The sequence below is a fragment of the Furipterus horrens genome, unplaced genomic scaffold (genome assembly GCF_987537825.1).
Source record: "Furipterus horrens unplaced genomic scaffold, mFurHor1.1.pri manual_scaffold_2, whole genome shotgun sequence".
Taxonomy (NCBI): Eukaryota; Metazoa; Chordata; class Mammalia; order Chiroptera; family Furipteridae; genus Furipterus; species Furipterus horrens.
The window spans coordinates 202,375,862-202,393,756 of record NW_028327172.1 but is presented as its reverse complement, the minus strand read 5'-3'; the positions used below and the strand labels follow the sequence as shown (position 1 = coordinate 202,393,756).

The 17,895-nt window shown below is 39.0% G+C and overlaps 1 protein-coding gene across 3 annotated transcripts in view; it reads left to right on the top strand.

Annotated features, from left to right (window-relative positions):
* The window catches only part of STIM2 (stromal interaction molecule 2), a 109,116-nt gene extending 94,983 nt beyond the window's left edge, over positions 1-14,133 (top strand). Inside the window, exons 11-14 of one of the 3 annotated variants that reach the window (XM_090267001.1) lie at positions 2,305-2,361; positions 6,657-6,704; positions 6,818-7,094; positions 12,455-14,133. In XM_090267001.1, the coding sequence (XP_090123127.1) occupies positions 2,305-2,361; positions 6,657-6,704; positions 6,818-7,094; positions 12,455-12,932 (860 nt within the window). In that variant the 3' untranslated portion in view covers positions 12,933-14,133. The remainder of the gene's footprint in view (positions 1-2,304; positions 2,362-6,656; positions 6,705-6,817; positions 7,095-12,454) is intronic. The other 2 variants (XM_090267002.1, XM_090267003.1) reach the window with 2 other exon arrangements.
* The last annotated feature ends 3,762 nt before the right edge of the window (positions 14,134-17,895 follow it).

The window sequence follows — 17,895 nt, the reverse complement described above, 5'->3', positions numbered from 1 at the left end:
GATGGTAGATTGTTATTTGCTGTCCTAAAAGTTTAAGTTTTGCTTTAATCCCTTCATCTTTTAATCTACCTGAAAGTTATTTTTGTTCATATTGTAAAGTAGGACTAAATATATTGATATATAGATAAAACAGTTGTCCAGACTCATTTCTCCTCCCTCTCTGCTGATTTTTCTGCCACTTCTCTCCATAGATACATAAACGCTTCCAGGCTTTCTTTTCTCTTTCATTGGTCTCATTCTACTTTTAGTTGCTATTTATAGCTTCATAGTAAGTATTGAGGTTTGGTAGGTCGAAAGCTTCATTTATTATTCAAAAATAGTTTTACTGACGTTTAAAGGAATTTATTAGAAGTTTTTGTCACAATGTACTGTTTTTATAATAAACTAGATTTGGTTTGCTATATTATTTTATTTAGGGTTTTTACATCTTTAATCATACATTAGGTTAGCCAATAATTTTCCTTTCCCGCACTCTGTTTGATTTGGTACCAAGGTTATAACTAGCATCACAAAATCGGTCAAGGAATACTCCTATTTATCCATTCCATTCTTTCCTACTCTTAAATAGAGGGAGTACAATGTGCTGGTTAAGGGTGTGGGCTCTGAAACAAGATTGCTTAGATTTGAATCCTTCCTCCACCATTTCTGTGTATCTCATGCTCCCACCTTATAGGTTAATGTTGTCTAGTATTTTGTTTTGAGTATCCCATAAACAGTCATTATTTTTTATTTGTATAACGTTGTGGGGGGCATTTCTCTGAGTCTATAAAATATAACCCACATTGTATACCTCTTTTGTAATTTAAATTAAACTATCTATAAAATACTTAAAACAGACCCTGGTCCAAAATAATCCCTAATAAATGTTTGAATTTTTATTCTATACTCTGAAATAGTATAAGATACAGATTATTTGTTTGTTGAGGATTTTGAAGAAATTTCTCATAAATTGAACTTGGGGGGTGTGTGTGTTTTGGCAGTAGGGAAGGGGACAAATTTTTTAAATTATTGCTTTAGCTTCTTATAATGGATAAAAGTAAAGTTTTGTTAAGTTATGTGTTTCTAAAATATTGTTTATTTTACCTGAGTTTTAAAATTTGTTGGCTTAAAGTTGTCTATAGTATTTTATATGATTTTAAAAATCTCACATATCTTTAAATCTCCTTTTCATTTTCCCTCCCTTGATTAGCATGGTATAATTCGTCTGTTTTATTTCACTCTTTCGTTTCTCAAAGAACTAACTATTTTTTAATATTCTCAACTTCTGCTCTTTTCTTTATTGAAATTTACTTTTTTGCTTTAACATTTATGCAAATAGCTTATGAATTTCTAGTTTTCCTTTTTTCCTTAATGTATGATTTTGTGGCCATGAATTTTCCTTCAGGAACCACTTTAACTATTGCCTTCTCCTGTTAGAGTTTTTTACTGAGCTGTTTTCAAGAGATTAAAAAAAAATCATATGCTTTCATGGAGGAATGCAGCGCATCTAGGCCCAAGCTTTTATCTAGAACACTCACTCACAGTTCCTGTCCCCACTCCATGTGGGCCCAAGATGTCTTTTATATCCCTGCCTTAAAGCCCGCACCCTGAGGTGACTGAGACCGAGAACCGCCCTAGTGCCACCATCACTCACAGGCCCAGTGGTTCTTTCTCTTATTATCTCTGTTTTGGCATCTGAGACATTTTTTTCTTCTTCCTTACAAACTTAGGTGTGCATTTAGAACTGTTGTTATATTTTATCCATCACATTGCAGTGTTGGAGGGTATTTAAATTGTGTTGCTGAGGGTTGGGAAATACTGGTCAGGTAATCTTTGCCGCCTTGCTAGAAACAGAAGTCCCATTTATTACTTATTACTTTTGGTTGTTAGTGGTAGGGGGAATCCCTTATTACAAAACAAAATTTTATCTTCTCTGCCATAAGAAAATATAGTTTGTAAAATAGGCTCCTATTTAATTGCTATGCTTCTGTATATAATTATTGATAATAGAATGAAAACCATCTCAGAAGTGAATTGCTAAATAGTGAACTTTGATGTTTTACTTACCTGCTTTTGTAAATCACAAGTGGGTTGGATGCCTGCCTTCATTGGGAATTAATAATAACCTGAACATGTTGTAAAATATATTCAGGTTATGTGAAGGAAAGATTTAGCAAGGTCACAGTGCACTGTTTTTTAATACTATGAGTTTATGGTGTTATAACTGTGTGCAGCCCTGTCTAGGCCTCTTCAGACAACAAGGAAGAAGGATCCTCAACTCTAAGTGTATATAATTCTAATATAAGGATTTGTACATTTTTTCAGGCACAAGACATGACAACATAAATAAGAAGAAAAAAATTGGAAAAAGATTAAGCAGTTGTAAGCAATTTCTTAATGTGACCTATTTACTGACTCTCATTTTTATGTTATGTTCCTTATTGGGTTACTTAGAATTTTTGTTATATAAACTACTTACTTCCTTCTTAAAACTTCTTCATACAGTATCTTTCCAACTCTGTGGTTAGTACTAATTTTTCCAAGCAGTGAACCCTAATTCTCATCATACCTATAGTCATGACTGAATCTGGCTACGTTTTACTGCATGTTCCCAATAATCAGTGATTGATGAGAATGGCTGCAGCATATACTGAGGTGTAGAACTTAATTATCTGTGTCACATTGGACACATTCTTTTAGTATTTGTAGGATATTGTTTCTTTTTTGGCAAAGTTAGAGAACTGGACTAAAGATTTCTAGGGTCTCTTCTAGTCCTCTAACCTATGAATTATTACAAATAGATGAGAGAAAAATTCTAATATTTGCCCACTGAATTATAAATGTTTTTATATTTTATAATTCGTGTTTGTAAGAAGCCTTCCACAGTATTGAGGGGTGTAGTAAAAATTCTGGAAATATTTTCTTTAATTTTACCTAATTTTCTCCTTTTCAATCCATCAGCTTATCTCAGTGGTGCTTTCTGTTTGAATCATTTATTGATTCGCTCTCTCCCGGCACTGTGCTAGTCGTTGCGATGCCATGTTGAGGATGATACACAATTATCGCCATTTTGGAATTTACAGTCTAATGGAGGACAGACAGGAGCAATGCATCGAGATAAGCTACGGATGGGCAAATACACTGTGCTATTACCATGTGAGCCCAAGAGTGTAAACAACTTGGAAGGTTTGGGAAACTTCATGGAGCAACTGCCATTTAAGAAAAGGCCCGATAGTAGTTACTAGGTTTGTGTTAGGCAAAATGGCAGTTTCTGAAAAATGTAGACATGACTCTGACACAGGCCACTGAGCCCAATGTTATTTGAAAGATGTAGACCCTTTATTGATCTCTTCTTTCACATTTAGAAACACAGCAAATACTGCTTTGGGTAACATCCCTACAAAAGCTTTCAAATAGAGAATTATGGTGGTACTGGAAATTGTTTTAATTATGTTTAAGCAAATTATTTTGCCCAATGTTGTGTTTTTATACTGTCAGTTTTTAATAAATAGAAATTATTGTATTAAAAAAAAAAAAAGCCCAAGATGGGAGGTCAAGGGAGAGATGGGGAAAGGAGTCATGGAGGCAAGAGAGAGAACATTAAATTTCTAGGAGCTGAGAGAGGTAGAAACACTGTTTCTAGAATTCCTATAACAGAACAGAGACACTAGTTCCCAAACAGGGGCTAGATAAATAAAATAGAGCAGTCTAGGCCGTGTGAAGGAGTTTGATGTTATTCTACATAACCCTAAAAGTAATGGAGAACCATTTAAGGGTTTTTCACAATGAAATGTCCTATTTCTTTTCCATTTTTCAAGTGTTCGTGCAGTCTGCAGTATGGAAGGTAAACAGGAGGAGGAAGATATATTATTAGGTTGGTACAGCAGTCCAACATACTCCAGGGGTGGTTGGGATATAGGAAAGTGGATGGATTTGAGAAATATTAAAAAGGTGGAATTGGAAACAGTTTATGAATAACTTGATATGGATTATGATGAAAAAATAAGAGTCAAGAATGTCAGTGATTCCAATTTAGATAACTGGGTAAGTGGTTGTGTTATTTACCCGGGTAAGGAGCACAGAAAAAGTGGGTTTGCAGAGAAAAATGTTGAATTCAGTTTGGTTATCTGTGGGGCATCTATGTTTAGTAGATAGTTGCATGTAAGGTACTAAAGTTTAGGGAAAAGATTAAATCTGGAGTTACAGATTTGTAGTGTACAAATGATCATTGAAGTCATAGAAATGGATGGCATTTCTCAAGAAGAGTAAGTGAAACAAGAATAAAACAAGACAGAACTTTGAAGAAGTCCAATCTTTAAGGGCAGGTAAAGGAAGAGGTGAGAACGTGGTTAGAGAAGTCAAGGAAAGGACAAAATAATAATCAGCGTCAATGGGAATGCAGACTGGTGCAGCCACTATGGAAAACAGTATGAGATTTTCTCACAAAATTAAAAACGGAATTGCCTTATGACCCAGTGATTCACTGCTGGAGATATACCCTAAGAATCCTGAAACACCAATTCAAAAGACCCTTATGCACCACTTATGTTCATAGCAGCGCTTTTTACAGTAGCTAAGTGCTGGACACAGCCCACGGGCCCATCGGTAGATGAGTGGATTAAAACACTGGGTACATTTACGCAATGGAATCCTCTGCAGCAGAAAGGAAGAAGGAACTCCTACCTTTTGCGACAGCATGAATGGAACTGGAGACTATTATGCTAAGTGAAATAAGCCAGTCAGTAAGTTGAGAGACAGGTACCATATGACCTCACATAACTGGAACCTAATGAACAAAATAAACTAGAAAAATAGGACCAGAGACATGGAAACATGGAACAGACTGACAGTGACCAGAGGTAGGGGGAATAATGGTGGAAGGAAGGGGAAGGGACTAGATGAAGAACATGTATGAGTGACTAACAAGACACAGACAACAGAGAGGGAATTGACTGGGAGAGAGGGGTGGGCTGAGGGGCGGGGTGCAAAAGGGAAAAAATTGGCACAGCTGTTATAGAATAAACAATGAAAATATAATCAGTGTCAAGGGTGCTGATCAAATATCAAAGAAGGATTGAGATATTTATAGAATTAAATAAGTAAATCACGACTTTGTTGAGAATAGTTGCAGTGAAAATGTACATAAGCACTTTACAATTTCTTTGAGGAATGAGTGAAGATGAAGTAGTGGAGAACACAGTTCTTTTTTTTAGATTATTTTTTTAAAAGATCTTACTTTTTGTTTTTAGAGAGAGAGGAGAATGGAGGGAGAAAAAGAGGGAGGGAGACATTGACTGGTTGCCTCTTGCACGCTCCCGACTGGGGACCTGGCCCACACCCAGGCATGTGCGCCCTGACTGGGAATCAAACCAGTGATCTCGGTTACCAGGCTGACGCTCTATCCACTGAGCCACACCAGCCAGGGCTATATAATTTTAAAACTACTTTTTAGTGGAGAAAATAGATAATTCTTTTTCATAAAAGGGAAGAGTTATCTGTCCACTAAAAAGCAGTCTGAGGGTGGAGGAGGGTTTTTTTTTGCTGCTGTTATTTATTTGTTTCTTTTTAGATTTGTTTTTTAGCATTGCTTTTTAAACGCTGATGCGAAATAAAAAAGGAAAAGATGAAAGTAAATGCAATAGAAGGGATAATCAACAAAGTCCTTGTGCTTGGGGTAGAGCGTGAGACAGATAGGTGGAAGGAACATAATACGTGAACTAGAATGCTAGAAACATGGTCAGAATCTATGCTGTCTGATGTCTTGGTTTATAATTTCAGAAATGGAGCAGTTCTGAATGATGAGACGAGGCATGAGAGCCGGTGGTGGGGTAGAACAGAGGGTAATGTCTGGGGAGAAGAGATGAAAACCATAATTAATTAAGATGTTGGTTATGGGTTTACAAATGAGGTTGCTCAACGTTGATGGAAGATTGGGTGAATTGGTAAGAGAGGGACCAGGAAGTGGCTAGTGAAGCGGAGATGGGATATTTGCATAGCTTACTGCAGTGAGCCCCGGAAGGAGCACATTGGACACAGGGCTTTACAGGCCGTGCGGGGTAGTGAGAAGGCCCCCGGCCTGACGTTCTGCTGCGAGGGCAACAAGAACGAACAGCTTCTGCTCGATAAGGTGGTTCTTAAGGAGAGCTATGCATCAGTTCCGGCAGAGAAATGGAACTGCCCTTCAGTGCAGGTCAGAGCACTAAGGGGAGTTGGTGTGCCTGAGTCTAGACTCAGACTATAGCAGAAACAAGGTGATCTAGGACTTCGAGTGAGGAGTGTTCAAGAAACAAGTCTGGGTCTCATTCTGCCTGGTGGCTGTAAGATTACATATTGCAGTAGCTTAATGATCCTTGATTTAAAACTTCTGGAAGTTAAAACCAGTTACACTATCTCAAGAAATAGCCATTGACAAATCCAACCAATTTTTTTACTGATAATTTTCTTCTTTTAGTGTTAAAACTTATTTTGCAACAAAGTACAGAGAGTTCTTATAAATATGCTACATTGATTTTTAATCGTAAGGCTTTGTTATCTTGGGTAAATTTTTAAATCTTCATGGTTGATAATATCAAATTTTATATTAAAGCTTCATTTGTTTGTTAATTTGTTTATTTTTTAGACCTGTTTTCATTTTTGTTATATTTTATTTTTTATTTCTTACCTTTCCTGTGGAGCAGTAAAGGTGATGGTGGATGGTAATGGTTCAGTTGCTTACTTCAATAAAGGTAGGTTAAATAGTTATGTATTAGTAACATCAGTAATCTTTATAGTGTATTTACAGTGTAAAAAGAGCATGGATTTTATGAGCTTTTCTAATTTATGTATGTTTGGTTTTCAGGGACCATGGCCAAGCCCGCCGGATCGTTAGCCAGAAGCAGTAGCTTGTGTCGCTCTCGCCGCAGCATTATGCCGGCCTCACCGCAGTCCCCGCGCGCTCAGCTTCCTGCACACGCTCCTCACCCGCCACACGCTCGGCACGCTCACCACCCCCAGCACTCGCAGCACTCCTTGGCGTCCCCTGACCCAGATATCCTCTCAGTGTCAAGTTGCCCTGCTCTTTATCGAAGCGAAGAGGAGGAGGAGGAGGCCATTTACTTCTCCGCTGAAAAGCAATGGTATTGGCAATGAGTGAGCTATAGGACGGGTCGGGCTGGGCGTGAGGGGGGTGGGCCGGGGCGGGATGGAGAGGTGTGCAGCCCCCGGTTCTTAGCTCTCAGCTCTGTATGCCCAAGACCAAGCTTGGTTTGGCTGGGTTTTTTGCCCAGGGCCTGACAAGGCTGAAATCAAAGTATTGGCTGAACTTGGCTCTTAGCTGCAGCTTTGTGGCCTCTTTTTTTGTGGTTGTGGAAGAATCAGTTTCTTGGGGCTCCAGCACTGAGGTCCAGGTTCCCATGCTTGCTCTCAGCCGAGGGCTGCTCGCAGTTCCTAAAGGCTGCTCACTGTTTCTTGTTACATATGCTCTTCCCTTCAAAACCCGCAACAGAGAATTTCCCTTCTGTCAAATCTTTCCTTTGCTTTGAATCACTGACTTCCTCTATATCTGATCTTTAGGCCCGAATTTAAAAGGCTCCCCTGGATAATAATCTCTCTGTATTAAGGTAGACTCATTTGTGGCCCTAATTATATCTGCAAAATCCCTATGTACCAGGGCTGGGAATTTGGGGACCATCTTAAAACTCTGCCGCTTACTGACATGGGTAGGTATTTTGAGATACAAGTTTAAGAAGAGGCCACAGCACACAGCTGACTCAAGTCTCCAAACATGAACTTGTCTTATGAACAGTTTTATATGTAAAATATGCTCTCATATAAAGGCATGAGCTAAAATATACTTGAGCACAAAGAAACATGAAATATGATCAACTGAGTTTTTAAAATATTTGTTGGCAATTAATGATATATTGTTACATGCTAGTGCTTGGTAGTAAACAAGAAGTATCAGATGCCAAAGTTTTAAGAAAATATGGGTAACTTAAAGGAGGAATTTATATTCATAGCAATTTTTTTTTCTATAAAATGGGTATGGTGGCAGGGTATTCCCGCCCAGCTAACGGACCCCAGTGCTCCAGGAGACCTGTTGCTATGGAGGGTCTCTCTTTCTAAACCACTGTCCTCCTCTGAAACAGTACGGCACTCATGGAGAAACTGGTGTTAGCTTCTGATTTTGCCACTGAGTAGCTGTGTAGCCCCAAAGCCTTACTGTCCTCGTATGAGAAACAAAATCAGGTGCAACGTGCTGGATCCTCTCCATGGTCCCGTGTAGCTCTATCATGGGACTCTTCAGTCAATGTCATCACCAAATAATTTTCTTTCATTCGTAATTGTTTCATTTCCTAGTGAGAGTAAATTTTATAATTGGCAAGTGATCATTATAGCGTAATGCTAAAAAGATAGTTCCCGTTTTGTGTTCTCATTGCGGCTGGAGAATTGGAGGCAGCTTTGCTCAGTTAGTACTTTATGGTTAGCTATTCCATGTAACCTTCGCACTATATCTGTAGTCATCAGCACGATGACTGTACTGAGAAAACTACTAATTTTTTGTGGCTTATGGAAATTAGTAGGAAAACTCCAGAGCTAATCTTCCCAATAGAATTTTTTTGAGTTAATGGAAGTTTTCAGGCCTCATTTTAAATAGCAATGTCAAAAAGTCACAGCTAGCTCAGAAATATGAGAAGAATTTGGAGTCAGAAAACTTTTCCTCCTCTCTATTTTCAGTCTCTTAAGTGTTGAACCACCAGAACTCTTACAAAATACTAATAACATGTATTCTTTACCGATCTTTTTTGTCCTACACACTATGCATATAGATGCTCATTTAAACCTCACCTGAGTTGTCTTGTTATACATGCATTAAACTTAAGATGAGTCCAGCTACACGTCACTGGGGGTGGGGGGGATAGAAAAAGAACATAAATGGTACGCATACTTAAGTTAAATATACCAAAGAATAACATGCTTTAGAAAAAAATGGGAGCTTTTAGGGTGTATTATACCTACTCTCCAGATCTGAGTAGTTAGGCAGAAGATGCAGTAATTTAGAGATTATTGGTTTTGGAATTAGAATGTTAGCACTACAAGTGTTATTAGAGAGTGATCAGGTTCTCTTAACTTTTACAGGAAAATTGAGACCTGGTTAAATTAAGTGGTTTGCCCAAGACTGTACAGCTGATTAATGGCAGGGGCAGGACACTTTTCCTAACGTAAATTGCTATTCTTTCCACACATTATTTAGAACTTCTGGACTAGTTTTTGAAATATTTTTAGCCTACCTTAGAATTTCACACAGAGTAGCCAAACCATATAGCAAAATATAAGTTAAATTACTAAAAGTAACTAAATCAACTTCTGGCTCTGGATGGTGAACAGCTTCTGGGAACAAGGATTGTCTGGAAAAAGTCCAGCTGCCATTGTTAATATAACAAGAATGGTTTGTGTAATATTGATGTAACCTGGCAGCCAAGGAGAGTGGCATGGAATGCACATGTGTGAGCAATGATGACTTCGTTGTACTAGTCAGTGGGGGCAGTTGACACAGTTGAGTGAGCTTGTGTACTGTGTGGCCATTGCATTCAAATTGAGCAAGCAGAGCAACAAATCTACATCAAATTTTGCATTAAAGTTGATCATTGCTACACAGAAACTATTCGGATGACTCGGAAGGCCGCAGCTGTGGGTAGTTGGTGACTGGCAGCTTTATCACAACAGCACAACTGCTCATGCATCACGTCTCATGCAGAGTTTTGGGGGAAATATCAAATCACTCAGATGACTCAGCTGCCCTACAGCCCAGATTGGGCACACTGTGACTTCTGGCTTTTCCAAAAACTAAGATCACCTTTGAAAGGGAAGAGATTTCAGACTGTTGATGAGATTTAGGAAAACACAATGGGGCAACTGATGATGATTGGGAGAACTGTGTGAGGTCCCAGGGTGCCTACTTTAAAGGGACTGAGGCATCACTGTCCTTTGCACAATGTTTCTTGTATCTTCTTCAATAAATGTCTCTATTTTTCATATTACATGGCTGGATACCTTCTGGACAGACCTCCTTATATACTATTCAGTCAATGGACATCTACTCCGAAAAGAAGCCTAGCAGAAAACTCTTTACCAATGATAGATTTTTTTACAGTGTTTGCACTTTTTTATTGTGTTCAATTACAGTTGTCCCAGTTCCCCCCGTTGCTCTCCCCTGCCCCCCCAACCCCAGCTCCCAGAGTCAATCCCCACCCTGCTGTCCATGTCTGTGGGTCCATTGTTCCTTGATGAGTGATAGATTTTTGAGTCATTTTTTTCCTATTTGAACTGCCTCTTGCCCTCTGTTAACACTACCCATTGTCAGATTGTAAAAGCATTTGAATGTTATGCAGTACATGTAGCTATATTATATGAAAGCATTTTTAAGTCTCTATTGGCCTAAGGGATTTTGTACCTAAGAGAGTTTGTAGTGTAATAAAGACAATCTTCACATACATGTGTGAGTACATAGACATGACAAAATACATTAAGAAATCTAATATATATCTAAAATATGGTATTAACATAGATATGTTAATATGTATATCAAAAGTAATAAATATGTATATCAATATGAATAATTATAGTAATCATAGGTCATCCAAGGTGAGAGCTCATTCACTTCCATTCACTCTATAAATACGAATTTAGTCTGCTGTGTGCCACGCACTTGCTAATAACGTGAGCTGCCAAAACAAGTGAGACAAGGCCCTGTCCTTAGTTCTTGCTGGTAGATTATGATCATATGTGTTCTTGCAGTTCTATTGTTTTCAGCTTTTTTTTCTTCTCCCACCTTATTTCTTTTGCCTATTATTTTTGCCTGGACTGTACTTTGAAATTTCTTAGTCCTGTTTTTATAGAGTGAACAATATTAGTGTCAGGCATGGTATGTACAAAAATGAGTAAGGCATGATCCCTGTTCTTCAAGGCCTCCCTCCCATCCTTCCTTACTTCCTTCTTTCCTTCCCCGTATCACTTATTTATCGAATACCCACTGTGAGCTTGCACTATCCCAGTGCAGAGAGTACAGAAGTTAGTGAGACTCCTTGTCCTCATTAAGTTGCCTTTATTCTGAGGAAACTGGCTATGCACAAGTTAATATAAGATAGGTGGTGGTAATTTCTGGGATGCTAAACCAACGCAAGTGAAATCAAAAAGAACACCGTTTTAGATAGGATGGTTAGGGGTGGCATTAGCAGCCCTGCATGACTAGGAGAAGGAAGCCACGTAGCGATGGGGGCGGGGGGGGGGGACGGGAAGCAGGTGGGAAGCAGAGGAAACAGCAGGTGCTGAAGCCCTTCGGGAGTCACTGGAGTGGCCCTTCGGAGGAGCGAGGAGGCGGCTGCGGTAGAACGAGGCACGGGGGGGCAGTGTGCAGCTTCAGAGACGGCCGCGGACATGACCACACAGGGCTCTGTGACTCTGGCAAGGACCTGGGGTTTTAGCCTGAGTGTGAGAGGAAGCATTGGGGGCTTCTGAGCAAGGGAATGACGCGTCCGATTGAGTTTTTAAAAACCATCTTAAAGGCTGTGTAGAGAAGTAACGAAGAGGGAGGCACAAGCACGGAAGCGGAGAGACCAGTTAGGGAGCTAGTGCCGTGCCGGGGGCGACTTCATGGCGGTTCTGGAAGAGGGGTGGTGGCCGTGGGGGAGTCAGAAGTGGGGTTCGAGGTGTGTTTTGAAGGAGTGGCTGATAGCACCTACTACATGTTGGCTTTGGGGTTGTGAACTTTACTTTTCTCCTCTTCTTTCTTTATTTTCTCTCCTCGCCGTGGAGGGGGCGGGAATCACAGAGGAGTAAACCTGTGAGAAGCTACCGAACGTCTGCTTATATCATTGCCTTCCGCCTCCCATGCACGTGCCCACCTGTTATCCTTCAGTTTCCTTCCTGTTCTTGTAAACGTGGGGGAATTTATGTTTTTACTGAGTATATTCTTCTTCAGGCAGTTATATTTCATCTGTTTAATGGCTAAAAAATTAAAGGGAGAAGCAGTGAGTAAAGTTAATTTTTTCAAATATGTAGTGTCAACTCTGTGATTTGGGAAGAAAAATACTCTATTAAAACAACACAAAAGTAACAAATGATAAAAATTTGTAGAAGTTCAATGGTTTCACTTCTTTGACAATCAAAGGTGTAACATAAGTTATAGAAGTATAATGTTACTTAGATTGGTAGATTGCTTTTTTTTTGCAGTTAAGAGTTTGGGTTTTCTTTTATTTTTGGCTTTTTTAATTCTTTTACCATTGCATTATTATAGTTTACATGAAAAATTAAACTGAGTTTTGATATATTATTTAAACTAGTAGTTTTCTAATTTTGTTGAAATGTGTACAAATTTTAGCATTTCCTCCATTTACATTTTGATGGATGAAATGTTGGAAGTTGTTTTAGTTGAAATGTTTGCTGGTAGTTTTAACATATTGGCTTAAAATTTTACCTTTGCCTCTATCTTATCCAGGGAAGTTCCAGATACAGCCTCAGAATGTGACTCCTTAAATTCTTCCATTGGAAGGAAACAGTCTCCTCCTTCAAGCCTTGAGATATACCAAACATTGTCTCCTCGCAAGATATCGAAAGATGAGCTCTCTCTAGAGGATTCATCCCGAGGAGACTCGCCCATAACTGCCGATCTCTCCCGGGGCTCTCCTGAGTGTGTAGTTCTGACCGAAACGAAGAGTATGATCTTCAATCCTGCAAGCAAAGTGTACAACGGCATCTTGGAGAAGTCCTGTAGCATGAACCAGCTCTCTAGTGGCATCCCGGTGCCTAAAGCTCGCCACACAGCCTATACCTCAGGTGGCAACAACAGTAAAACAGTTCAGGAAGCCCCAAATGTTGCCAGGATTAGCACCATCCCACATGACCTTTGTCATAATGGAGAGAAAAGCAAAAAGCCATCAAAAATTAAAAGCCTTTTTAAGAAGAAGTCTAAGTGAACTGGCTGCCTTGATGGAATTCCATGCAAGTGGCATCTTTAAACTGTTACCTCCTACCCTCCACTCCCCGTTTTTTGTTTTGATTTTAGGAATGTAACTCCACTGGGGCTTTCCAAACTGGGTGCCGTAGTGGAATGTACTTAAGGGCAACTGTCTGCTGTCTGCTGTCTGCTGTCTGCTTATTTAAATGATTATATAATCAATTTGTCAAGCCAGTTATTGCTGAAAAATTCTAAGAGATGAGACAGTTTACAGTCATTTCTGCCTATTTATTTCTGCTTTATTATTAGCGATGTATATACAACATTTTGTTCAAAGCCACTATGGACTTATAAGCTTTAATGGACTAGTAAGCCAGCATGGGCTTGCAAAAGTTTCTTGTTTACCAGAGCATCTTCTTATCTTTCCACAGAGCTATTTACATCCTGGACTAAATAACTTAAAAGAAGTAAAACTAATTGCACTACTGTTTTCCAGACTGGAAAAAAAAAATCTCTGCAAGTGAAACTGTGTAAAGTTTATAAAATGACTGTGGATAGGGAACTGTTTTCACTTTTAGATAAAATGGGTTTTTAAGTAGAACCTAGGGTTTCTAATTGACTTGATTTCTGGAAATGAAAATCCATGCTTTTATTATGGGAAGCTTCTTTAAATGCATTTGCTATTATAAAGTCTCAAGTCCTGCTGTAAAGATGATGTTGTTTTGCTTTCCCCAGGGCTTTCACTGTGATTGACCACATTGCAGGCTGTAGGATAAAATATAAATAATTTAAAGGTAGAAGGCTCTTTATTCCTTATGCAAGTGGAAGAGTTAAAACTTGATCGAAGGACTTAAAACATTCACAAGCTTAAACTGAGGTGGGGGACGTGGGGATTCAGACACTTGTTTACAGACTTTGAATAACTGCAAAGGATTTATGGTTTGTGAAAAATTTGTACTCTGGGGAAGATAATAAATTGGAGAATTATTGGGTGGGACTCTGCTGATTTTTGTTGATTAACACTCCACTAAAAACACTACATGTTTTCTGAAGAGCTATGTAAGCTATCTTGTTGCTTAATTGCAATATAAGAAATAGCGATATAAGTTGTCAACAAGTTCCTTTCTATTTTATATTGTTTGTCATATTTTTATGTAGTTTGAAATGTTTAACTGTTCTATTATCAATATTAACAAATATAAACTTATGGTGCATTTAAATTGTGTTGTATTAATTTGTAAAGTTCGGGATTCATTACACTGATAGATTATTATAAGGGTAGTTTTCACTGTGAAGATTGTCATATAGAGCAACAAAGTACATAAACATCTGGGAAATTCCTGCTTAAAACACTTCTTTGAAAAATCCAATCATAAACGATCTGGGTAATACAGTGTGGGTGGATGTTTGGGTGAACAACCGATACACATTAGCGAGAATGGTTTTTCAACATTATGGCTAAAATACATAATGTCTCATCCAGTCCTGTTTCGATGAAAATGCTGATTGATAAACAAAAAGTTTACTTTGAGATTTGCTCCAAAGAAATACTTTAATAAGAATAAGAACAGTTTCCTGAAGTCTCCTGTAAATTGTGATCGTACTGTTAGGGTCTTGAATGATACTTATATAAATTGGATATTTATATTTTTAATCGTGCTGTAAGGCCAAAAGTTAGTTGACCGAAACAAATAGTGTTTGGGACTAATTATAAAGTAAGATACTATGAAAGGTTAGGATTGAGCAACACGGCTCTAAAGCTGTTTATGAAAGGGAAGGTTGTACGCAAAGAACTGAAAAGCGTTCTGGACACCTGCCTCAGAGCGAAGGGAATACCTTCTCTTTTTCCTCCTTATAGCCAGGCAGGAGCCCTTCCCTTTGAAAACAGCAGAAGGGATGAGGTAACTTTCTAGTTTGTTGGCTAGAAAAGGTAAAAACTGTTAGAGATGGAGTGAAGCCTGTAGAAGGAGACCTCCCAGCAAGGCCTGTTGCTGCTTGTTCAGGGTAGAAGGGAGTTCTTGATCAGCACCACCTGCACACAGAGCTCTTTGGCGGGGGGTGGGGGGAGAGGCTGGCCGAAGCACAGTGTGCCCCATCTTACATCAGGGAGCACGCTGTTTGTGCTAAATGCCACACATTCACAACTTCAACCAACTGCTCTATGTTTCTTGTAATACTCACTTTGCATTAGTACAAAGCTTTCTACTTGAAAATTCAACAGAAAATAATTGTTTTGGAAAACCACAGTAATTTCTGTATTACATTTACATGTGAAGAAGAATTGGGCATTAATATAAAGTTTTTAAGTGACCCATTCATTACCTTCTTTTAACCTCATAAAAACCATGGTGTTTTTCTGATTTTTTTAAAGCAATATTTTCCTTATGATAGGAAGCAATTCATGATAGAAAAGCATAAAGACGAAAAACAATAGCAAGCAGGTCAAATTCTGCCCAATTAATTGCTTTTAATATTTTGATTTCATATCATGCCATTTTCTTTACTATAAACATTTCTCCAATACCATTAAAAATTTTTCACGAACAACATTTTAATGATTATAATATGCCATTGTATGGATTAACTGTAATCTCCTTAATCACTTATTATTAATCATTAGGCTGTTCCCAAATTCCTGATATGTGGACTAACAGTATTGACCGTTTACAGAACACTCCATGTGCCAGGCACTGTTGTGAACTCATTAATGTACATTCTCATTTAGTCTTTACACCAAACTTGTATGGTGGGCATATTTTTTCCTTTGATTTTTAAAATCACCATTTTATTAATGAGGAAACTGAGCCCAGAAAATTAAAAACTTACTGAAGGTCACATGGCTAATAAATGGTAGGACCATGTTATTAACTTGCAAGTTATAGCACATAAATTCTAACCAACATTTTGAGTCCTTAGGATACACACACACACACACACACACATAAATTTAGAAGTATATAGAAAGCCAAGAAGATATTTTAGTTTATAAGTACATATGTATACAGAGTCTCACATACATACCTTGAGTGTAACTATTTTTAAGTTCCTAGTGTGGTTGGAAAGTTTTTCATGTTACTTATCTATTCATACCTTTTACCTATTACGTTCCTGGGGTCCTAGTGTTTTTCTAAGTTTTGTATGCAGCCTTTCAAGTAAGGCTATTCTAGTATAGCTGTTCTTGTATTCTTTATTAACCAACTGAACATTTAAAAAATACATATACATGCATTTTTTTTCATTTTTATTTTTAAAAATCAGCAAAACAAAACCTAGATTTAAGTTTTAGTATTATTGATCTCCTGTTTTTAGATCTTGAATGAGAGAGTACATTCTCCCCCCAAAATTACAGGTAAAAGATAATACAGAATCCCCTTAATTCATTCAACAAGCATTTACTAGCCTACCACATAACAAGGATCATGATAAGCTCTGGAGGTATAGAGACCAATGCAACTGACTAATTAATGCCCTAAAGGAACTCAATATCCAATAGGAGACACAGAGCAAACGAAAATCCCTGTAATAAGGGCAGTGACAGAAATATAAGCCAAATGTTGGGGAGGTGGGAGCTCATGGGGAGAGAGTGTCTAGCTCAAAGTATTTATTCAGTTAAGGATGATTGAAAGGTGCTAACTTGCTGAGATGTGGAGAGATTTGCTGTGACTGAAACATACATCCAGGGGCAAGTTCGTTTTAGGGTTTCTACCAGTCTAGTTGTATAACAAACAAGCTTGCAGTTCCTGAGTTCAGGCAAAACACTCTGTACCAGCTGCGAGGGTGCTCATTTTGAGTTAAGTTGCTTATCAGGGAGAAACAGAGCATCTGAGCAATCCCACATAAGCCCTGATAGTGCCGATAAATGACTTTTCTGCCCCACATGCCCAGCCCCGAAATAGGAGTCTCTGTTGAAAGACATGCTCCTTCAGATTTACCCAGGTAGGCTCCATCCTATTTTAAATCAATTGGTGTCAGGTGGGCTTCAGGCCAAGCTTCAGGATGTAACTCGGCCCTGTGATTGGGATGGCCCTGAAGGGGTCCTTTCTGTGGCAGTGTTTGCTGTAGGCCCAGATAAGACATCCAGATCTTGATAGCAGTGTGCAGGGATTCAAACAATGCCCAGCATCCTTTCACGAGTGAAGAGCTTTGACTGCTGGGTTCTCCGTTATGTGGGTGTTTCGGTTTTTACTGTGTGTGTTGCAATGTCTTCATCGCTCTGCAAGTGAGAGAGCGGTGTGCTCAAGGCAAGGCAGGCAGGTGACTTCCCCCAGGTGGCAGCCGCTCTGCAGGTGTGTCCTGGGGAGTCACCGTTGCTCAGCCATTCAAATCTCCAGGCCCTAAAGCAAGGGCGGCGCGTCTGCTTCCCCCTCCCACCTCTTCCTAGTTTGCCCTGGCGGCTTCTAGATCCCTATAGAAGCAAGACTTTGAGAATCTTACCTGGGTCAGAACCGTTCTTCCTCTTGCTTCAGTGCCACATTTTAATTCCAAATAGCAGCCATGCTAGTCTTGTAGTTCCGTTGAGAATATCTCGTGTTTATTTCTTTTTTTTTTAAAATATATTTTATTGATTATGCTGTTACAGTAGTTCCAATTTTTTCCCCTTTACTCCCCTCCACCCAGTATCTCCCTCCCCCAGCATCCCCCCCCAAGTCCATACCCATGGTTCGTAAAAAATAACTATCCCTCCCTCTCAGATATTAAGACCCTTTGTAATCTTGTAAAGGACAATGGGCGAAGGTCTCAAGCTCCTCTAGCTGCTTCAAGCTGGACATGGTCGTCGTCCTACCTACCCTTGGGTCCAGAAATCCCTAATAAGAGTGGGGGTGTGGAGGGGAGGGTGGCCTTCCCACATGGGGAAGAATCATGCAGACTCCAGGTCAGTTGGCTGTCTCCGGACAACGGCGTGCTTGGTTTAGCAGGCTGGCATTCGTGTTTATTTCTTTATTTCTTAAGTACCACGTCTTTAAGTGAAGCATCTTAGTTCC